General features: G+C 41.0%; 1 protein-coding gene across 2 annotated transcripts; it reads right to left on the bottom strand.

Moving 5' to 3' along the window:
- Window positions 1–3,948: 3,948 nt before the first annotated feature.
- On the bottom strand, window positions 3,949–23,000 carry CHST10 (carbohydrate sulfotransferase 10). 2 transcript variants are annotated; one of them, XM_085054825.1, is made up of 6 exons: window positions 22,646–23,000; window positions 17,767–17,901; window positions 14,872–14,969; window positions 11,925–12,159; window positions 9,529–9,634; window positions 3,949–7,657 (listed from the first exon to the last, which is right to left on the bottom strand). In XM_085054825.1, the coding sequence occupies exons 2-6, from the start codon at window positions 17,864–17,866 to the stop codon at window positions 7,120–7,122; spliced, it is 1,077 nt and encodes a 358-aa protein (XP_084910951.1). In that variant the 5' UTR covers window positions 17,867–17,901; window positions 22,646–23,000; the 3' UTR covers window positions 3,949–7,119. The 2 variants fall into 2 exon arrangements, with proteins under 2 accessions (XP_084910951.1, XP_084910958.1); XM_085054832.1 differs by lacking the exon at window positions 22,646–23,000 and having other exon boundaries at window positions 14,872–14,994; window positions 17,767–17,902.
- Between the last annotated feature and the right edge of the window lie 596 nt (window positions 23,001–23,596).

The raw sequence follows: 23,596 nt of genomic DNA, 5'->3' as shown, positions 1-23,596 counted from the left end.
GTCTTCTGGCTCCCCTCCTTCTCTTGGTGTGAGATTCCCTTGCTACTTCATTTGTCCGAGTACAGGTTTAGACACCTATTATACCCCCTCTCCATTTTTAGGCTGAACAAGTTCTGGTCATTCTGTTCAAACACCAGCAGTTCTGCAACTCTGCCAGCTTCCCAGAGTCACAGCTGATGAGAACTGGAAATGGGGTCAAGGCAAGGCCTCTCCACAGCCTTAGTCATCATACTCATATTTATTGGCCTCTACCAGAAATATTTACCTGATCCATGCAGAATCAAGGCGGTAGCTTTCTCACAGCCATGTTACACTGCTGGGCTGTAGTTCTTCATAAAAGCCTTCACGTCATCCTTCTGGTGTACCCACAGTCCAATTACACACTTTCCAATGCAAAGTGCTTAAACCTGAAACAGTTTCAACTAGAAGCTGCAGAAAAGAGTTCCCAAAATAACAGAGGTATGAAATTTCCGCCAATACTACTTGAGGACAGGAGTGCACAAGACAAATCAACCATGCTGTATTTTAAAACCCAAATCCACAAGTAAGAGGATTACAATAAAAAAATATCACTATCTAATGAAGTTATTTTTCTTTGACTGGCAAGCAATCTATCTCCTTACATGGAGTTAGAAGCAATGCACCTAAGTTGTTTTCCATCAGAATGGTATTTCCAATGATCTATTAAGTCAATTTAAACCCACAAAAACCAATTACAATTTATGGCAGTACCTTGCTGTCACACAGAGATGTATTGAAACAGTGTTCTAAGATTAAAATCTCATAAAAATACTGTTATCACTGGTAATCTTCCAGAAAAGTGAAATTATGTTTATACTCTCCAGTAGTCAAGAGAAGTAAAGGAACACACTGTTACTTCTCAGAAAGGAAGGAAATAACACCTTTGCTCCATCTTTACTATGCAGTACTGTGACACTTGATGGAACAAACATCTCACCTATAAGAATCTTTCCTGATGCTATCAGAGAAGAGCAAGTGTGTGCAAGCATGCATCTGAGACACTGAGAAACCCAGCTACACTGCACACCAAACTTGCCTGTAAAGCCAAAAACCTATGATCTAAAATCTGTCAAACAAGAGTATACAAGATGGAGCAAAAGGTTTGGAACTGTAAAAGGGGGTGTAGAAGTCCCTTCATCGTGCTGCTTCTTTCTTTCTTGCTGCAACACTGTTCCTAATCCCTTTCCTCTTACACATTTCTAAATTTGTAGCTTTAACCACAAATATGTACCCTAATGGGTTTTACAGTGAAGAACTAGACTGAAAAGATAATGAAAGGAAAGCAGATGCTGTAGATGGAAGCAGCATACAAATAAAGGTCTGCTTTGGAGTCCAGTTCTCTCCAGAGTATTTGCTGATGACTCTTGCTCATTGCCTTTTCACAAGTACAAGTGCTACAGCATTGCAAAGAACAGTTGGAAATCAAAGAAAGTGAGTAAGAGCACAGTCAACTCTTAGTCTACAAAATACTTACAAAAGAATGAGAACAAAGTAAGTGGATCCAAAATGAAGCTTTGTGGTATGGCAGACTTCAAATTTTACTTGCTGTAAAAACTTACTGGGAGTTATTCAAAATGTAGGAACAAAGATGCCAAATACAGAACAGCGATAATTTTTCTGTAAGTGAATTTCTGCCCAACGCATGAAACATGTAACAAGTAACCCATGCAATCTTAATGTTTCAGTCACCACAAGTCATTAATGATTTATATAAACTCCCTGTGGTTTTTTTTGTGATTCTTAAAATTATAAAGAACATTTTGTATTTCTTACAGCCTCTTCTGACAAGAGAATAATGATGTGTCCTACTGCGGTGTATCATCCAAAGACCCATCAGGACACGGGAAAGAAAACTGAATAAAACAGACAGGTTAGAGAGAAAAAGAAAAAAATATGTTCAAGACAAAATGTTCCTATTTCTTAAATCACAGCAGGTGCATAACACTTGTTTGTTCAGAGTTAATTATCCCACAAGAGCTTTTTCTACATGTATGCTTCCAGTACAGCTATGCATTTTTCCTAGATGAGATCCACTTACTTAGGCACAATTTGGAGCATTGGCTAGCTTCTAAGTATTAAATCACTTTCCAGAGCATGTACAGATGCCCTGTTTACCCTCCCATTTTCAGATTTTCTTGGTCCTGCAAACTGCTCAGAAATTTTTTGTACACATCCAGGGCAGTCGACATATTTCTGGCAGTTAAAAGTCAGTACTGCATTTCCAGGGGTGCAGCTTTCAGGATTATTTTTTCATTACTTCCTTTCCACCCTTTTTTCCCCCCTCCTTTCTGTGATTTCAAACAGCCATTTGCAGCAGATGCTTCACATTTTCAGCCTGCCATGTGCATGCTGTCCCATCAGCATCTGCTCCCCTGCCATGCACACACATGCTACAGGGAGCATGCTTGCTCCTCTGACACCTCCCGGGAAGCTTCAGCAACTCTCCTTCAACATGTCCAGCATCTCTGGGGGCCTTAGAGAAACTGCTCATGGCTTTTTGCAGCATTGCTCTCCCAGACTTTGCCTTCCTTGGGTTTACCAATCTGGAATTTCTCAGCATGGCTCCTTTTCGTGACTCAAAGCAAACACACATCTTTTTTCCCTTTCACTCCTGCCTGGATTAAAAAGGAGAATGATTTTACAGCAGGAGGCCCCAAAAAGCACCATTTTCATGCTTAAACCAGCCATTTGCCACCAGCTGCATGGCTGCAGGCTTAATGCTGCTCTCTTCGTAAGGGAAATGTCTCCTGCTGCATAGCAAAACAGGCTGCAGGCCTTTCAAAGCTGCTCTGGTGGCAAAGAGATGAGTCACCTCAGGCTACTGCCACACGCAGGAAACCAAGCTGACAGCTCAGCTGCACACAATTGCATTAAAAGCACAAAAATAGAGATTTATAAAAGACAGCACCAAAGCTGGCTGCACACATCAGTGTGAGCCGAACTCACTCCTCCTTCAGGAGGGATGCACTCTGCTCACCAGCCCAAGCACTGCAGGCTTTGCTACTAATAGGATCATTTCCTTCTAAAACCTTCCCCACGGCAGCAGCCCAGGAACACGCACAGCTAACAGGCTGAAAGGGAATTTTCCACCACCCACAAGCCTCTTTCTACCTTGCATAAATCTTCTCAAGCACAGGCCACAAAGAATCCACACCGGCCTCTGCAAATGACATGTAACAAGTAATTCGACAATGTATCTTCAGGAACCAACACCCATGTCAAGTTTCCTTTACACTCTCACATTTCAAACAAGCACATGTTTTACACCTCCTTCCAGGTCCCTTCGTGTTGCTATAACAATAGGATGGGGGCTTAGCATAAATCACTACAAGGCCATCAAGCAGAAAGATCATTCCCCCTTCTCTCTGTCAATTAAGCGATATCAGATACAGGCAGATACACTGACAAGACATCCTTTTTCATCTGAGAAAATAAGCTTAAGCAATCCCTATATAATCACTCTTTTTCTCAGCAAACTTTCTGGAGCACAGATAAGATCAAAGGCAGCTTTCCCAGCCAACAAAGTTATTAAAACCTTGAGGAAAAAGCAATGCTGCACAAAAGCCTGTCTGATGGCTTCCTTAATCTGAGGATGGAGACACACAGAGCAGCAGGGAGCCGTTCCCCCAGTACAAACAGGGCAGCATCTGCGCATGAATCAGAAAACAACATGCTTTTTTGGGAAAAATACATATTTTGGAGACATTTTTGAATTGCTACTTCTTTGACAGAACAGTTCCCAAAATAAAAAAAGGCACATGTATTTTTAACTACAGAAAAACATCTTCGTGGCACGCAATCAGAAAGCACAGCAGTGACAATGCACTGTGTGCTGAAGTTAAAAGGAAAGGGGATAGGCATTACCATAAAGTTGTTTCACAAGCAAGTGAATTCTGAATCCATTTTCACCACAAGAACTCAAAAAACCCCAGTCAGCTCAATTTTATTAGAAATGTGAAGATAACAGACCTATGGAATATATTTCAATTTAATTTTTGTCTTTGTTATCTGAGATAAGAGGCCAAACTGTAGGGAGCTCTAGGGAAGGGAGTCCATTAGAAACTAGGAACTCCATACAAGCAGATACAGTAAAAATGTTTCTTGTCTGTACTTTCACTAAAGCCAACATACAGCATGAACTCTCTGATGTACAAGGAGTATTCTTCCTCCTATTTTCAAGAAAAGTACTTCAACTCACTACCCCTTGACTTCCCTTTGTAAAACGTGCTTAAAATGGGCCAAAGGATTCAAAAGCTGCTGAGGAGAGACAACAAAAAGAGACAGAGATGCACCAAGTAAGGATATGAATTTGTTTTCTGAAGCTGTAACAACAGTAAGAGAAAGAATGATCTGGGCCAGCGGTTCCAAAAATATGACATAAGTATCATCTGCAGTTTGAAAGCGGTATGCAAATGACATCCAAACAGCCAAATGATGTTTTTGCATGCCACTGAGACTACATTTGTAAAAGCCTTGTGCAGAATACAATCAAGCCAAAACAAACCATGAGTATTTAATTCATCATAATTAGCATGTCAAGAACCTCCTCCCTAACACAGCATGCTCTGACCATCCTACCTGCACTGCACCAATTTAAGGAGAGCCCTACCACACCTTGCCAAGGACCTCCATGGTATCCAAGTTTCTTCAAGAGACATGACAAAATTTCACCATTGACACTTCAGCCATGTAAGGGGGGGAAAAAAGCCAAACACGCTTCTAGAAAGAAAACATAGCTCAGGAACATATAACTGAAAGGAAAAATTTCGCATTTGAATTGAAGAAATGGTAACGTGCATTCCAGTTCCAGCCTGAAAAGCACAGAAACACAGAGATGGGAGAGGATTATACATCTCTGCCTAGCTCAGTCCATAGCGCTGTTCACAGATGCCCAAGAGAACTCAATGCAGAGAAAGCTATTACAAAATACAATTATTACTTAATATTTATGTAGCACTTCCTACTAGGCAATTTTTAAGCGAGGAATATATTAAGTAATTCAGCAAGTAAAAGAAAAACATACTTTGGCCTTCTGTGTGATCAGTAGCTTATGCTTTCAGAGGAAAACAATTCTACTTTATTAAACTATAAGGCCTAAATTTACTATACATTCACTGTTACATTTTAAATTTGCAGTGAGGTAATCAATCAGGTTATTAGCTCCAAAATGCATTTAACAGTGCATTTCGCTAAGTTCCCATATTAAGAAAACCACAGAAACACCTGGAGCTGTTAACATCTTTTTATCATTGGTTAAGAACTAACAAGTTAGGGCACTGTAATTGTTGTTAAAAAACCCCAAAGCAAACCAACCTGAAAAACATCCCACCTTCCAACTTTACCACCCTGGATTATTCTCTTGTTAACAACACCCAGTTAATGACTCTCCCTTATTTCTATTCATCTGTTGAGATCTTTCTGAAATCATTTCTAGCTACAACAGGGCTTCCTTTTTGTGGGTAGTAGCACATGTCAGCTTGGCACAGCTTTCCTTTTACACAAGTGCAAGATGCTTCCTTGTGTTAATACTGAAAGCTATCAAAAACATACAGTGGCTGGATTTAAAAGCAGATTCCATAGCACTGGTCGTCATTAGCATTTCTAGCCAGCAACATTATGCTGATCTGAAAATAAATCTTTTGGGACTGTGATGTAAAAAATACAGTTCACATGCTCACTGCCACAAAGCAATTCCTGTATTTCAGATTTTTGGTCTACATCTCTTCCATGGCCTGCAGGATGAGGTGGCAGCAAACTGATTTTTATTGCTGGTGAACTCAGACAAGAGACTGCTCTTTCTAAAACACAATACAGGCAGCACAAGCAAATATGATGGCTACATCAATTCAGTTCTTTTTTTTTTTATACATAAAATGGGTACACAAGTTTAGGTGGCATTCAAACTTTTGCTAAATAGCCAATTCACTGCATCAATAACATAAATGTTTATAATTTTTGACTTGGGACACTATGGCGGTGAATCACTGGAAAAATTAGAGATACATTTTGTCTCCTTCTCTCCTTTAGCAGTAGGGAGATGAATTTTCAGAAGGGGATAAACTTTCTGTTCTCTGAGGTACTGAACTGTGCAAGGCTGGATATGAGGAAAAGGTGGATCATTAATCCAAGTAAGCAGCTCTTTAATATGACATCTTGCTTTTGTAACTTCTTTATTAATCTTAACTGTTAGAAGAAAGGACAAGTTAAATTGCATGAGAGCATCTTGTGATTATTATATGTGCTCCCACAAATACAACTGATATTTTAAATTAATTTTTCTTTAAGTTTCCTTAGCAGTTTCATATTTTTTCTACGCTCCACTTGCAGCTGGTATTCTGATACAATTTACATAGCCAGGAGTTAAATAGTAACTTGAAAATCAAAAGGAGAATTATGAGGCTCAATACATCAGTAGTAAATACAATAAACACTTGACAAAAATACAGAGACAACTGGGGTGTAGAACTAGTTCATTTTCTTACCTCTCTAAAAGCTTCTGTCTAATTAGGTTCATTTTTTGACAAACAAGAGTGGGATTAGATCAGCATTACTGTTATTATAGCAGTCACATGACAGAAACTAGATGATTATATTTGTCAAGCATTTAATCAATTTCTCATCCTGTACTAGCCTCTCATTTACAAAGCTCATAGAAGACCATAAGACTTTCTCATGAGCAGGAATCATCATGTTTACCCACATGTCAGGGTTAACGTACAGTGAAATTGCCATCTTTATTAGTACTTCACAACATTTCAAAAATGCCATTCTGTCTGGGAGGAGGAGGAGAAGATCACGGCCCATTTATTCTCCCTTTTTTTTTCCTGGAGGGAAGAGGGGAGAAGTCAAATTCTGTATTTCAGATAACAGAGACAAAATTCCTAACAGATTGCAATCCCATGTACTGAAAACATGGTCAGGAAACAACAACTATAAGCCCCTACTTGTTCATATGAGACAAATATTTCACTGAAAAGTGGAGCAACATCAAAACGCTAGAAAACAAATGGTCATTCTTAGCTCTGTCAGTGTTGCAGCTGGTATTCACGCAGGTTTACATCAATCCATGAGACACTTTTTCAGATCTTATCCCAGGTGTCAGTTAAGCAAGAAATCAGGCTCACGATAACCAAAGAGTTTAAAATCACCTTCAAATCGTGCATAGAGGCGTCTTATGTCTCTCTTGCTAATTCCTGAAAAATACCGTTCTACTTTTGTTCTGTTGTACACTGTTATGCCTGGTGGGATTGTGGGGTATGATACCAAGTGGTCTATGCCAGCTGCTTTCAAGATATACGGAGCATCGTCCTCCAGGGTTTCGTGGTGTCCGATCACACTGTAGGTGATTTCACAGGGAGCACAAAGTTCCACATACGTTACCCAGTGAATGATGTGGTCACCAAACTGAACATCCAGCCATCGGTGATTCGGGTCACCCAGGTAGCGCACAAAATCCTCAAACTGCAGCCCTTTGGTCTCTGTGCGATTCTTTCTATATTTACGAATTATGCCAGGAGCAATTTCATGTCGGTACCAAGGTTCGAACCGAGGATTGTGCACAAACTTGTCTTTAAATGCAGAAATAAGTCTTTCAAATGGATCTCTAACAATAAAAAACTTGAAGTATAAATTCAGTCTAAACAGAGGAAGAAAAAAAATTTGAAGAATTGGAAGGTGTTCAGCATATACTGACAAAATGCACATAAACTCTGACCACAGACACAGCAATGTGAATCTTAGAGCACTTGCATAGTCTATCAATGTTATAATCAATAGGACTAGAAACATGATTTCTATTTTCTTAGCAGTTTTTGCATACAGGACAAAGAGGAGATAGTTTATCCTAGTTTTCACATTTGATTCAAACTGGAGGAGTTTAGCTTATCTCAATCCACATAAACAGGAGACAAAAGATGCTGAGAGCTCCAAGTCAGAAGACATTTGATCAAGCTCATGTAATCAAGCTCAAAAAGAAAAATACATAAGGACACGGGGAAAAATGCATTGGTGCAGTTAAAATGCATACAGGAAGCTGCATTTTTCATTGGCAGGCAGTTAGATAAATTGCTACTCAAGTAAAAAAAAATTAAAATGGTATTTTATTTGATCATGCTTTCAGTAATGGCTGAGAACACCACTGAAACATGAAACCACAGTTTTCAATGGAATTTCATGTATTACTGTGATACTATTACATGTAATATTCTGCAGTCAGATTATCTGTAGGAGGAGTATATTGAAAACAAAGTTTATTTCAGTAAATAGCTAAGAAAAGAGATTGAGAACCCAATCCTCACTGAAATAAAGATGGATGGACTGGATGTGGATGGACTCTTTTCAGCCTCTATAGCACTTGAATCATACTTCAGATTCTCCTGACTTAGTCCTACCCAGGCAGGCCTGGAGGGCAGCAAACTAAACTAACAGATCCACACCATCCCCCTTTGTACACTTAAATCTCTCGTAATTTCAGAATTCCCAACCCAACCCATGTTACACACCTCCAGCACAGCTTCCATGTTGAGCAGAATGTAGCAACCCAAACAACCACAGCATTCAACTTCATGTATCCTAACTAGGGCTCCCCCCAGGTGAACAGGTACTTTCTGTAAGGCTGCTCACAGGCAGGGAGAATAGATCCACATTCTCAAGAACAGTGACAGTTATTTTCCTTCACACAATATAACACAATCAAGTGACCCCAATTCTAGAGGCACAGCTGCAATAAATGTCCTTGTGCCACTGCATACAACAAAAAGCCTTGGGCTGAGCTCTCCTGATACCTGACACAAGTATAAGGGACTGACTCTTCAGAATGGCTTAATGCACACAAAACCCATGCAAGCACATGCTTATGTCATCTTATGCTCTCTTCTCTTCATGTTGCCACCCCTTACCGGGATTATATGTGGTACAAGTTCTAGTAGAGATGAGAGCATGCACAGTTAAAAATCTAGCCAAAGTAATGTAGCAGTTCTATTGGAGAGTACTTTTTGGCTCTGAAAATAACCAGAAGCACTTAAACAGAAAGACAAAGTGGTTCAACTGAATGAAAAATATTCTGGGGCTAAGGAGCACTAACAATTTAAACCTAACCAGTTCAATCCCAGTAATTAAGTCTGCTGCAATGATAGTCTTACCTGTAGGCAGCAAGGTTAACCATACAGGACATCAGGATGGGCTGTCAAATTAAACCTTCAGTCCTGAAGGTCAACTATCTAACAACTAGGTATGCACTGTATTATAGAAACCCTATAACCACAGGGAGTTGGTCAGCTCACCTAATTATATCACAGATTACACTGGTGTTCTCCTTCAAAGCCAGTAGGGAGGCAGACACAACAACATTTGTGAGGATAACAGAATAGTGCCATAATACAACTAGTGGAGCAGAAACCCTGCAGTCCTCAGTTTCAGAAACAAACTTCAGCAGTACCCTTGATTGCTCATAACACCAGTGACCTCAAACCGCCCCCCTCTCCCCCCCCCATTGGAAGGGCCACTTACCGTTTTTTAATTTCAGAGTCACTGAAAGAGGACAAGCGTGGAAGGCCATTCTTCTCATGATCATGTACAATGTTTTCTGGGATCTCTTCTATGGAAGAAAATGCTCCTAGACAAATGAAAATGAGAGAGCAAGTGATTCTTTCAAGGGAAAAAACAGTGAGTACAAGCAAGCATGTGTGCCTTTGGCTGAAAGTTTTATGTCTTTCTCTTTTCTGTACTTTTATTATTTTGAAGCCACTATGTTTAAAACTGTTAAGTTATGAGAGATTCTAACTGCGAAGCTGAAAACTGTTAAAATTCTTTAGAGTGTCGGCAACTGAATGTGACATCAAGGTCCAAGACCAAATGGCCTCAAAATTCTCAGAAAAGCACATTATGCAAATTTCATAGCAATTATGTCTAAGCCTGTAACTCTTCACGTGTCAGCATCCCCACTCTCTTTCCTTCTGCCTGCACATACAAATGGAGGAAGACTTTAAGGATTAACTCAGAAGAAGGAACCAGCTTTTTGGCTGATCTTCAACCACCAACAAAAAAATAAATGCTATGAGCTGTTTTTGGAACTGCTTCAATGCAAAAGTACTTTGCTGTCAGGATCCATAAAGTTTTTTTAACAAGTATGCTGTACTGAAACAAAAATTCCAATCATAGAATACTACACAGATTAAAAGGCACTAAAATTAACAACAAAAAGTCTCTAGATATTAATTTCTGCAAGCACATAAGCTGACAAGAAAAATAACGTCACTTAACTCTGCTGTATTCATTTTAATATCCTGATCCTGGAAGGTTTTATGACCTTGAGAACCATTTCATGGGGCCCTTTGGGCTTTAGGCATAAGCCTGCACACACCAGCATCATTTCAGAGTATCAGCCTGCAACAAGCACAGGGCACTACAAAACAAGCCCCTTAGGTGAAAGCCTCTACAGCCTTCTCATTTCCAGAATGGAAGTGAGTAATGCACTCCACTCAGCTGCTCAGTTTTTGAATTTTATTTTTTTTCTCTGCGGGGGCAAGGGGTGAGGGATGGGGATTGGGGCTGTATTTTACGAATTTCAGGTTTTCAATTGTATTTTTTGGTACCAGAGGTGAATCACATGTGGACAACAGAGGTCAGATTAGCCAGCCCTCAGAAACTGATACCTTGCATTTATTCAGAGGACATATTCAGTACAAGCTGTAGCAGAGTTAGCTCCCTCACAGTGTCACAGCTGCATTTCCCCATCCTGAACCTTCAAATGCCACTTATGTATTTGGACACAAATTATTCCCCCTCAAGTCTCAGCCCTGCCTTTTGACACTACCCAAAGAGGAGAAAGTTAGGTCAACCACAGCAGTAGTCTTCATCAGCAGATAACAGTGCACTGGTAGTTTAAGGAAAAGAGACCAGTGTTTATGTGGAAACAATTTTCTATCATTATCCCACATGACAGAACTAGGAGACGCAAGGTGAAAACTTCCTTGCAGTTACGATGTGAGTTATCCTCCACTCAGCAAAGCCAATACATCTCTGCCTGTCCTGAGGCATTCTTTGCATGTTATCTCTCAAATGCTGGTAAGAGCAGGTACTTCTAATGCACTCATCCAGTTCCATATTTAATACTTTGAGTGTGGCTTTCATAAATATTAAGACACATGCACACACATAGGTATGGGCACATCGCTGCTAGACTTCTAGCTCACATCCATATATCAAGAATGAAACTAACAAAGTTTTTAATGTTAGTACTGCTTGCTAGAAAAGTTTTGCTAAGGGACAGTTCATTTGCTAATCTTTCAAACACAGTAGTCCCTCTACTCCTTCTTTCACCATCTTTTATAACATACATTTGTTGACCAAACTACTCCATCAAGCACCTCAGAATCTTCAAAACTCTTATGATGGTTCACTGATAGAAATAAACAAGATTTCAGCAAAATAGCAACAGCAACAACTTCAGCAACAGCAACTGCCAAGTTTTAACTGGCTTTCCTCATGGCTGAAATCTCTAGTTAAAAGTCACTGGCCTTTAGTCAGAAATTTCATGTAATTGTTACTTAGGAATTATGATACCTTGTCATACACTTTCAAATTGTGTAAATTAGTGCCATCCCTTCAAAGATAAGAAACCAACCTACCACGTGCATATGGGTACTCTGTCATGACTCAAATCACTTTAGAGCCAAGTAATAACAATATTTATTTTTACAAAAAGAACAGATCTATCTCATTTTAAAGGGATGTTTTGAAAGGACTAGAAACAACTGGGATAAATGAAAAGCTGAAATTAAGTAACAGTGTACAGAAAAGCAGAACACAGAAAAGCAACACCATTCTAGTGTTGCCCCAGTTAGAGCAATTCTGTTTTCTCCTCCTCCTCAAAGAAACACACACACCCACAGAAGAGTAGATACCATTTAAAACAATCAAGACTTTTTTCCACTGAGTGTTGCCCACTTTTGGCGTCTGACAAAACAGGATCTTGTGCTTGTCACACACAAATATTCGGTCCAAGACGAATTTGGAAACTGCAGTATGAGAGAGATCTCTCAATGCACTGTCTCTGCAGACATTCCTGAGAAGCTCAAGTCTTTCCATATGAACCAGAGGTTGGCGGATCAGATTTCCTGACAAAGCTTTTCCAGTTGGCTATATGAAATGGAGAGGGGAAAGAAAAAACAAAAGGGAAAGACTTTAATTTTCAGATCAAATTCTAAAGCATAAAAATCCCCAAACTGTGCACCCTAATGACTCCCAGATTCATGATTAAAACTTTCTTCATATTAACTAAAGCAGTAGCCCACAGTTTCCTTCCTGTGCTGCTGCTGTGCACATTGGCTCAATTCTTAAGCCATTACATGGAAGAATACAGTAGTAAGAGCTTTTCCATGCTACAATGTAAGTCTGCTGCACAGCAGCAGGGTCTTACCTGTGTGGATACAACATGCCTTGATCAAATACTGAACCTCCCACAGAGTTTCAACAACCTGCAAGAAAGCTTCTGAGCAGGTGGGACAGGAATTTCAACATAAATTATGCTTTAAACTCTGAGAAGATGGGGCTGACTCATTGTGTGATTCCTGGGGATGTCCTGTGCAGGGTTAAGAGTTGGACTCCATGATCTTTGTGAATCCCTTCCAACTCAGAATATTCTGTGACCCATCTGGCTGGGAAAGAATTTAGGATAAAAGTTCTGTGTTGTTTTCCAGCACCTGTAGGCAATCAGTGTTTCCATTTATACAAGTTGAAATAAAATTAGGTGAACAAAAATGCAAAGAATGAGCATCAGTGCTTAATGTGACAAAAAAAAGAGGTAGGCAGGATACCTCTCCCCAAAAATGCATGAGCTGTTTTGCAGGTTTCATTGTTCTGAGACTAAGACAGGAACCACAACCACCTCTTACCTCACAGCTAGTGGAATGAGAGGAAAAAGGAGCTTCTCTGATTAAGAGGTGATGGGAAAGTTTAAATTTCTCCTGACATATTTTCACCTTTCCACTAACTAAACGGTAATCCCCAATATCAATACAGACTAGGGGACAAACTGATTGAGACCAGCCCTGCAAAGGACTTGGGGATACTGATGGATGAAAAATTAGATGTGTGCTGGCAACGTGCAGTTGCAGCCCAGAAAGCCAGCCACACCCTGGGCTACACAAAAAAGCACCGTAGCCGGCAGGTCAAAGGAGGTGACTGTTCCCCTGTTCTCTGCTCTACTTCCACCTGGAGTGCTGCATATGCAGCCCAGGCGCTCCAGCACAGGACAGACCTGTTAAGGACCTTTAAAGGGAAGGTCCAGAGGAGGTCATGAAGATGCTGTGAGATGGAGCCTATGAAGACAGACTGAGAGAGCTGTGCCTGTTCAGCCTAGAGAAGAAAAGGCTCCAGGAAAACCTCACTTAAGACTTTCAACACTCACAAGGGGTTTGTAAGAAAGACAGAAAGACTTTTCACCAGGGCCTGTAGTGACAAGACAGGGATAATGGCTCTCAACTGAAAAAAAGATAGGTTTAGACATTAGGAAGGAATTCTTTCCTATGAGGGTGGTGAGGCATTGGAACAGGTTGCCCAGAGAAGCTGCAGATGACCCACCCCAGAAATGTTCAAGGCCAGGTTGGATGGAGCTCTGAGCAACCTGGTCTAATGGAAGGTGTCCCTGTCCCAGGCAGAGGGGTCAGAATTAAATGATCTTCAAGGGTCCCTTCCAACTCAAACCATTCTGTGATTCTATGATCTATAGGTACAGTGTCCAAGCTATAGATGAAAAAACAATTATTTTACTTTTTGTCCCAACCTTCCACAAGGAAAAAAAATTCTACTTTTTCTGTTTGTTACTCTTCTCCAATATCCCCTGCTCAGAATGTAATCTGAATGCTCTGTCAGATTATTTTATCTGTCCAAACAATTCCTTCTGCATGCAACCAAAATTAATGTTGTTATTCTGCATTTCATGCTGTCAGGAAGTCAAGAGGGAATTGTTTTAGATCCAGAAACCTTATTATCCTCTTCCATACCAGTAAAGGAAGCTATTAAAACTGACTACACAGATCTGCCAGCCTTTTACTGAACAAAGTGTTTTTCCCAAGTATTTTGAGGGTAACTTACATTTCATGTTTTTGAAAAATGAAAACAAAAAGAGTCATGTTTATACAGCTAACCTACCTTCCACGCTGCATCACAAAAATATTTGAAACATAAGATGACTTATGTACTAATTTTAAAAAAAATTGGAATTAGCCCACTCTGCAACTGGTCTCAAATTTACATTCATATAAAGGATTTTCAGTTTTCTTGTCAATTAGCAAGTACCACTTTTATTGCTGAAAGCATGGAATTATACATCTAAAATTTGACTACTATTGTGTTCCTATTCTACTTTGGAAAAATCCTGAAATGTGAAGCACAAAGAGCACAAAACATGAAAAAGAAATTGACACTGATAAAAAGAAACAGAGAGATTGGGCAGAGATCTAAGAGAATAGAGAAGACAAAGGCTTGCCCTCAACAACCACAAACCTGATTGCTATGGCAAGACAGAACACAAGTAATCCAAAACTGGGCCATTACATTAAAAAGGCTAAAAAAAAAAGACTGTTCTGGCTTGATAAAGGAGTACTGTAACAATTTTCTCCTAGAAATGGAAACACATTAAATTGAATCATTCAGATGAAACAAGACAGCAGGTTACCATAACAAACTAGCTTTGTGAAGTTAAAATGAATTCTGTCGGCTCTATCTAAATAGAAGTCTGAATAAATAATTCCTGTCTAGCAATTCATCTTAACAACAGGAAACCCTTCCTTAATCTCTTATTTTCTTCTACTCTTCAACACATGCAACCCTTATCTCAACAGTACGCACCTGGAATTCTTCAGGCCAATGTTTTTCCTCTGGTACATGTGCCTCCTCCACTTTTGTCACAGCTGTCAGTATCAATGGCTCTTGCTTGGCACCGTAGCCTAAAGAAGGAAGAGAGATAAAGCACTACAGAAGGTGAGGTGAAGGCAACTATTTCTGCTTTACAACTAAAACACATGAACTTTACTTTCAGTATTGAGCTTACAAAACATTAGGATTTGTTTCTACATGGATAGGTACTACACAAGACAGACACAGACTATGAATATTTTAAAGGATGTACTCTGTGGGAATTTTGGATACAATTTCATTTGAGTTTTATTAAAGAAACATGCCCATTATATTTTACTTGGGTTTTTCAGTTGTTTGTTTTGCTTTTTTCTAAAAACTATGCTAAGAGACATCAAAGTCTTGAATCCAAATATCACAATTGATACACAATTTGGTATAACTACATGTACTTGTGCATAGGAGATTTTTATTTTTCAATAAACCTCCCAAAGCATGTCCAAAGAAAAAATTTTATCTATCAGGTTTCTCTCTCCCCTTATACTAGTAGAAATGCCTCTTCTTTTGTAGACTATTAAACTTACAAGAAGAAAAGTGTTGTTATGGACACCCTTTTATTTCTATGGTGCTCTAAGTAAGCACTTATAAGCAACAACAAATAAAGATCTCCTCTTCCTTTATTACTGGACTGATGGCCTTCCTTAGAGATTCTCACAGTAACAAAAAACTCAGCTGATACTCTTGCTCCTTTTTAGTGATTTTAGGGCAGCTAATAGTTTGAGACCAAATTAAAGCATGTAAGAGAAAAATCCTTTTCATCTTTTGCATTTAGTATGGTAGAGAAAAACTAAAAAATAACATAAGATTGTAGCTTTAGCCTACACAGTACAGAAAGATAAAAAATAATTTGAAGCAGCTTTCCCTAACTACAAAGCAAAAAGAACACGATTTCTCCCTGAAAATTTATTTCCATCCACATTGGATGAGTCTTCCCTTCACATAGATTCTTCTATGAATAATGTTTCTTCATCTGCATCCACAGGGGCTTACTGTTTCATGATTGAGAAAATGTGTGTACTGCCTGTGTCCTTTTCTTCAGGGAGTACTCCACTCTCCCTACATGGGATTTTAATAATGGGCACGCATGGAAAAACAAGTTAAAACTGAAAGCAATGTAAGCATCCAAGCAATCAGATACTGTAATTATTGCTGTCCATAGATTTACTTCATGGTATTCCTCTGTAAAATACAAGTAATCTGATTCAGTGAAAGAGCAGCTAAACTATTTTTCACTATCATTGTGTAAAAGCATGCCTGTAGATGCTACTAGGAATGATGGACAGAAAGTTGCTCCTTTACCTTAAGAAGTTCCTATTGCTCATGCACTCAAGACATCAGTAAAACACTTAAACAAAAGAACATTGATTCATTGAGCATCTGCTGGTTTTACTCTATCTGCTAAGAAGACACATCCAAATAAGAAGAATTTCTGACAAGCCAGCAATATTTAAGCCTAGAAGACCTTCTCCAGGATTTGCCATCCTGTTTGGAGTTCCTCCAAAATTCTGCTCGTATATTCCAAGTATTTCCCTTCACTAGTTCTATTACAAACATTTCAACTCCAACACATATATACACTTAACCACAGTCATACCTTTGCAGGACAAGCTTAAGAATTTACATATTATCTGCTCCGAGAACTATTTAAAAGGAGAGGAAGATACAGCATAGAGAAAAAAAAAGATAAAAAATCTTGGCAAGCCAAGATAATAAAAAGCAAGTAAATGCAGAGGGTATGTTCTAGTAATTATTTTTTTAAACTACATTTTAATTTTCCTGACAAATTCTGATGAAAAGAGCCACTCAAAGAATACCTGAGCTGGGAAACAAGAGTTGGCATAGAATGAAATACCAGAAGATATAACTACCTAACATAAGACTTGCTGATTTGCAGATGTGCTATGACAGAACAGCTGGGTCAAAGGAAAGCTAAGTTAGTCTACAGTTCTCCTCTCAAAGACTAGCTGAATAAATCTCCGCATAGATGCATACTATTTATAAATAGTACACCTAATGGATTTAGCCATTATCAAGTTATTGAAACATATGGTACTACTGTCAATGCTTCAAAAGTTACTTTTTTTTTGCATATCTCAGGAAGATGCAGAAACATAGATCTCTTAAGACTATGTCATACCATCACCTTCACCCAACACTCTCAGTAGGATGGCTTTCTAAGAGCAGCTCCCCAGGAGACAGAAAACTAACGTGCTGTGTGGTGTCATCAAATGGCTTAAATTCCTCATCATCTAAATAACATCTGGGCTACTTAAGCTAAGCAAAAGCCTATAAGCTGTTTATGAGTCAAACAGCAGGGGATAAAACTGAATGCAAGAAGCAGGGCAGAGGTGGCTAGGCAAAGTGCACTGCAAATAAAATAGAACTTTCCACAAGTTGTACATAATGCCTCAGCCCCAAGACAAGCAGTCACAAAAAGACAGAAACTAGTATCAGTCTTTCTGAGTCTCCTTTGACTTTAAACAGGTAATTGTGCTCTTTTATTTTGCATGACTTCTACCTCTAGTAGATCAAGATACTGAAACTAAATGTATTTGAAAAAGCAGACCTACAAAGACAGTACTGCCAAACATGATCCATTCTGTTTTTAACCATCCAAAAATGCCCCCATGATGCTAGTTTTGCAGACATCATGCAAGAAAAGAGGGAGCTGAATATCAGCACTGTCACTTCTAGAAATTTAGTTGCTGTGTTCTCAGTCCTACTGAAGAAGCGGTAAACATGCCAAGAACTACTTTTCATAGAAAAGAGTATTTGTGTGAAGCACTATTCAATTTTCTGTTTCACATCAAACATTAAAGTTGAACTTACCATCTGGGTCTTTAAAAGTCAATGTGATAAACTTGCTAGCAACCATGAACATGAATATCACCCAAAAGCATGCAGCTAGCAGCAGCCACTGGTGGTGCATGTTGTCAGATGTGAGCCATATAAAGTTGGCACTTCCTGTTTGAAAGAGGAAAGATCAACACATTATTTTTGTTACAGTTTAGAAAAACACTTTCCATAACCAAAAAGAAAAAAAGTTCAATATGTATTTGTGTCATAAAACACAGCAGCAGATTTCACTTTTTACTTCTTGTCCATTCAGCCAAATTTTTAATCAATTTTAAGGCTGAGGCAATGTAACCACAGGCTGCTATCAAAGGGAGGCCTCACTCTTCCTTCACCCCTGAGTACACATTCCCAGCTCCCTCCTTGTGCTGGGAATAGCACTGCCTGTCTGACTGCTTGGGGAGACAGATCAGCAAAAACTCCCATTTTTTTAAAGAGGAGTTTCTTTTTGATTCAGCTTAGCAAGACAGCCCAATGTAGGAAAGGAAGGGAGAATGAAGAAAGCTGTGCTCTCAATGGCAGATGTAACATTAACACTATACTTAGTTATCCCAAGTCAGCTTATGACATATAACATGGACTCTTCCCCTGCCCAGCCTACAGAAATTAGAGGATGGAAGCTACCAAGCTGGAACTCTAAGATTAACCTAGCCAAATATATTTTGGTTTCCTTGCAGCAGTGCCTACTACCTGTAGCTGTATCCCTGCAGATAAGCCTCAAAGACAGAACTTCCTCAGGAGTGCAGAAAGGGTTACCCAAACACTTGAGACTGCAGTTTGAATCTGCAAAGAAACCACCCTCAGGAACTGACTGAATACAAGCAGTTCTACTCATTTTTGAAACTGCAATCCTAATAAATTATTTTCTATGACTGGAAGATTAAATGTAAGGAAACCAATGATAAAAAATACTGAAGTCCCCAGCCACTAAGAGAAATAGAAAATTTTAAGCTGTATCTTTTGTTAAATATCCAGCTTCTGATGGGCAATACACACAGGGCTGGACACCAGGTATCTGTGAAAGCTCCACTGCAAATAAAAAAAGAGCTCACAACCAAAACCTACAAAAATACAGCGCTATTGTCTCTACTGGTGCTGGAGAGACAGGACACCTGAGGGGCTCAACTCAGGTCCTGAAAATAGTGAATGCTTCCTTTTGAGGACACATGCAACACAACATCAAAACACTTAACCACAGAGGATTTAATACAAAAATCTCATACAATGACATCCTCACAACAATCCTATAACTAGCAATAGGATCAAACTTGGTCCTAGAGTAGTCACATGCAACTTCAATGAGAGTCACATCTGCATGGTTTGTGATTACAATTTCTATATAGCCATTTGAGTGAATTGCCAAGGAATAAGAGAAATAAGAGAAAAGAAAATTAGCATCATTCCCGGTTAAGATGCTAAAAATGTGTTAGTACTTCTAAGGAAGTATTTATTAAGTTTTTCAGTCATATATCAGTATTCTACCTTCTTCATTCCCACAAAGCTTCAATAATAGAAGTAAGCCTGGTTTTGATGTTTCAGCATGTCCGCTGCAACATCACTACCACTACTAGAGGTGCCAATTGCTTTTCCAACTAGCTTTTGCCTTCCGGCAATGCAAATGTTTCCAGGAAGAGTTCTCTCTGTAGCTGACAGCAGTGAACCATCTTCCAGGGCATGCTGAAAGCCTGCACAGGCAATCAAGAAGTTCCAAACAGATTTGGGACCCAAACGATGTATGCAAAATGGTAAGAGGAGGGAAATAATATCTCCAATTAAAGGAAAAAAAATCCTAATTTTTAGCTAGGGTGGCAGTGTTCAGGTCTATTTTTATTTTCTCAGTATTTTTCAGTTTGGCTTCTGAAAGTTTCTTTCTTCCCCCCTCTTCTGAGTTCATTTGTAAGTACTTCTAAAAACATCACACCTAGATGTCAACTGTCTTTTGAAAAATTACAGATGCTGTGACCTCCATAAAGACATTGTTTGTCATCTCCTGGTTTTTGATGCAATTCTCTGGCTGACAACTAAACATGCAATGTCCTAAACATGTTTGTTCTTCACAATCTTGAAAACTTTGACCATGAAAGGCAAATATGGTATGAATTCCAGTGGACTGGCCTCTTTTCAGCTAAGCAGTTCAGAAGTTATTCCCAACCTACCACTGCACTACTGCAAAGCCTGCCCTAAGATTCATGCTGAACACCACCAGATCGCAAAGGTTCTAATTTTTCAGTCTGCCACAAAATGCACCATATTCCACTTAAGCACTGAGATTTATCACCCTTACTTTCAGACATCACATTAATTTCCAACTCGCACAGACAACAGAAATTCAGATTGGATATCAAGACACAAAAATGTAGCAACGACATTTGTTACTTTTGGGTAGCTCTGTTAAAACCATGAGAACTGCTCAACATTCAAAACATTGAATGCAGCAGACTGATAGAAGCTTGCAGAGAATACTCTGCAGGAAGAAAATCTCTAACCATCAGCTATGGGCTTTTCAGAGATAGAATGAAAGTCTGGGCCAGACCTTTCTGTCCAACTCAGTATATTTGCTCTACATAAAGAAGGGTAGAAATGGCCTCCAACATTCATAGCATCCCTGCTAGTCTGACCACTCTTCTAATGGTGATGGATGCACACCATTCAGTAAGGACTATTGATCTAGATGTCCTTATGTAATTTATGTATTGGATTTCTAAGAAATTGTGTTAAATCACATGGGAAATGCAGTTTCCGTTTGCTCTGACATGAAATGCAGTTAGTGTAGAGAGGACCCTGTTGCCAGGTCCTGTGCTGAAGGGACAGGAGAGCATTTCAGCCAAAGTCTCTGACAAGTAGTTCAGTTCTCACCTCAAGGACAGGGCTCAGAGACCAGGCAGGGTGCAGAACTGCAGCCACATCCATAACCACCACCACTTTTACCCTTCAATACGTGGAAGCTGAGAGGAAAACATTAAGCAGTATTGTCTACTCCTTTTTATTTTGTACAGGAAATCTGCAACCATACTCATGAATGTATGAGTCTTGTCAGAGGATCTGTCATTATGTAATTACAATGTTACTACACTGTTACTCACTTCTAGCATCCTAAAGTACATCTATATCTGCAGGTCATCACCAATCTCAAGAATTATCCAAAGTTAGACAGGAATACTGCAAGCATTATGCTCACTTAAATGTAATAATCAGTAATTTTAGTTTTTAAATATTGTGCCTAAATTGTTTCTCTGCCTCTACCTTAATGTTTTTACATAAGGCAATTGCCTGTTTTATCTCCAACCTTACTGCATTTCTGTTGCCTCTCCTGCACTTATTTTCTAGTAAATACATGTACTCGCTTATCTTTTTTCTCTTTGCTAGTTTTCTTCAGCTACCAAAATGGTCTTCTACTTCTGGTTGTCTAAAACATGATTTTTCTTTACAAGTAGAAAAAGCAAGAAATATGTTGAAGGTTTAGTCTATTTTCTCAAAATGAAACACACAGGGAGTTTTCTGGTTACTCTTTCTTCCTTTTATTGCAATTCTATACTTTTTAGGAGCACAAGATCTCAAAACTTGTGTCCCCACCCATTTCTCTGTCCTTCCCTCTCAGGGCTACTTACCACAAAGACAAACTGTCACATAACCCTCAGATTAGCCAGATGAAGAATTTTGCATGACAAAAAATGGGATCACCAACACACACACGCACACATATGTGAACCAAAGATCAAGACACAGGTTGCAGGCTTGACCTGTGGCCCACAAATAACCCACTACCTCCAATAAACACTCATTCTCTGCAGAAGACTGTTGTCTTCAAGTGACTGATGGGACAAAGTGCAGAAGATTTAAGCAGCATTAAAACTCAGTGCATGGTCTCTGCTCTGCAGCCTACGCTGCTTGCTCAGGGGCTCCTGGGCAGGACAGTCCCTCAATGCATGGTGAAAGGCGGTGATGCTCCAGGAGGCTCAAACTCCCAACTACTTGCCCATCAGCACATGGCTAATGACGTAACTGGAAATGGAACTGGTAGGGAAGGCCAAACTACAGCTAACTGGGACACCTAATCCATTTGCATCAATGCTTCCTTTGTGTTATCTTACAGGTAAGAAAATTTGGCCAATTTCTTGCACTTCAAAAAAATTTCGGACTAACATCTATCACACACGGTCCTTAAGAAAGTTGAGCGGTGCTACTAAACGTTGTAACGTACATGGTAACAGGCTGCTTCTTTCCGAAGGCTTTCCTCCTGCCGAGGGCACGAAGAGGCCTGTGTGCCTGCTCTTCCAGCTGCTGCTGGATAGAGGAGCGCTCCGTGCGCACGCAGCTCACCTGCCAGCGGGCTGTGAACCGGGGAGCGGGGCAGCAGCGCCGGCACCGCCTGCGTGACCCACCTCAGCCCGGGCAGGCCCGGCACCCGCCCCCCTGCCGCACCGTGCCCTGGCTCAGACACCAGCCCCCACTCCAGCGGGCACCCCACGCTCGTCACAGCTGGGAACGGCAGAGCTCCTGTTTGCCCTGCATCCAGACTTTCATTCATTCCATAAGAACAGAGCGGTCCCCGCCAGGAAGACGGGACAGGGCCGTGCCCTGACCGCCAGGGGACGAGCCGAGGCAATCCCACCCCCAGCCCCGGCCCGGCTCCGGGCGCAAGGACCTGAGCTGAACAGACGTAAACTTTTCCCGTTCTAGAGGGGGACGAAGCTAGGCAGGCTTCCCTTCACCCCCGGCAGAGACGGACAACACATACTCGCCCGCAGTCCCCGCTGGCTTCCCCGCCCGACCAGGGGGGCCGCAGGAGCCTCTCCCCGGGGCTGCCGGCCGCCAGGCCTCCCCCCGCGGCCCTCTCGGCCTCTCCCCGGCTTACCGGCTCTCCAGCGCCGCTGCCCGCAGCCCCGGCCCGCGGCGGGGACCCGCCTCACTCAGCGGCACGGCCGGCCCGCTCGGGCGGCCCCGGCTGCCGGCGCATCCCCCCCGCCCGGCTGCGGGCGGCGGCAGCGCCTCTCCGGCCCCGCTCAGCCCCTGCCGCCGCCGCCGCCCGGCCCTGCTGCCGCCGCCTCCATTTCCTCCCGGGCCGCGGGCAGGCCCCAGCCCCACCGCCGGGAAGGGGAGGAAGGTGAAGGCCGCCGCGGGGACGGCTCGGTTCGGCTGCGAGAAGACGCAGCGCCGCACCCGGCCGCCCGAAGGCGGGAGGGATGGAGGGCGGGCTGGGCAGCTCTGCCCTCCCCTCCCCGCCTCTTCCCTCCTTCCCCTCGAGCATGGCGTTCCGCCCGGACTCGCGTGTAAACACGTGTATACGTGTGTTTGGGTTGTTACGTTTGGGGTTTTTTAACTGTTAAAATATCTTTCGAAGGTCTCTAACGCTCGTGTTAAAAAAAAAAAAAAAATCTGGAAATCACTGAATCGTTTATATTGGGAAAGACCTCTGGGATCTTCGAGTCCAAGTATTCCCCCAGCACTGCCAAGGCCACCGCTAAACCGTGTCCCCGAGTATCACATCCGTATAGTTTTCGAACGCTTCAGGAAGGTGATTCCACCGCTGTCCTGGGCAGCCTCTGCCAATGTTTGACAACTCTTTCCATGAAGAAATTTTTCCAAAAGTCTGACCTAGATCTCCTCTAGTGCAACCTGGGGCTATTTCCTCTGGTCCCATCACTTGCTACCTGGGAGATGAAACCGACTCTCACCCGGCTACAACCTCCTGCTACGGAGTAGTAGAGATCCATGGAGTGCCTTTCCTTGTGACCCTTCCTCCCTGATGTTTCTCCAAAGACTTTTTACTATTTCTTCCATTTTCTGAAGCCCACCATCAGGCGGG

Source organism: Lichenostomus cassidix, chromosome 1 (assembly GCF_008360975.1).
Source record: "Lichenostomus cassidix isolate B80296 chromosome 1, HeHo_3.0, whole genome shotgun sequence".
Lineage (NCBI taxonomy): Eukaryota > Metazoa > Chordata > Aves > Passeriformes > Meliphagidae > Lichenostomus > Lichenostomus cassidix.
Note: the sequence above shows the minus strand (reverse complement) of the source record. Positions and strands in the feature narration are given on the sequence as shown.

Coding starts and splice junctions, on each gene's coding strand:
- CHST10 (XM_085054825.1), bottom strand. CDS start 17,866: ATGCACCACCAGTGGCTGCTGCTAGCTGCATGCTTTTGGGTGATATTC. Junction 14,970..17,766: donor GACTTTTAAAGACCCAGATG/GTAAGTTCAACT, acceptor TTCCTTCTTTAG/GCTACGGTGCCAAGCAAGAG. Junction 7,658..9,528: donor GACTCTGAAATTAAAAAACG/GTAAGTGGCCCT, acceptor TCCTCTGTTTAG/ACTGAATTTATACTTCAAGT.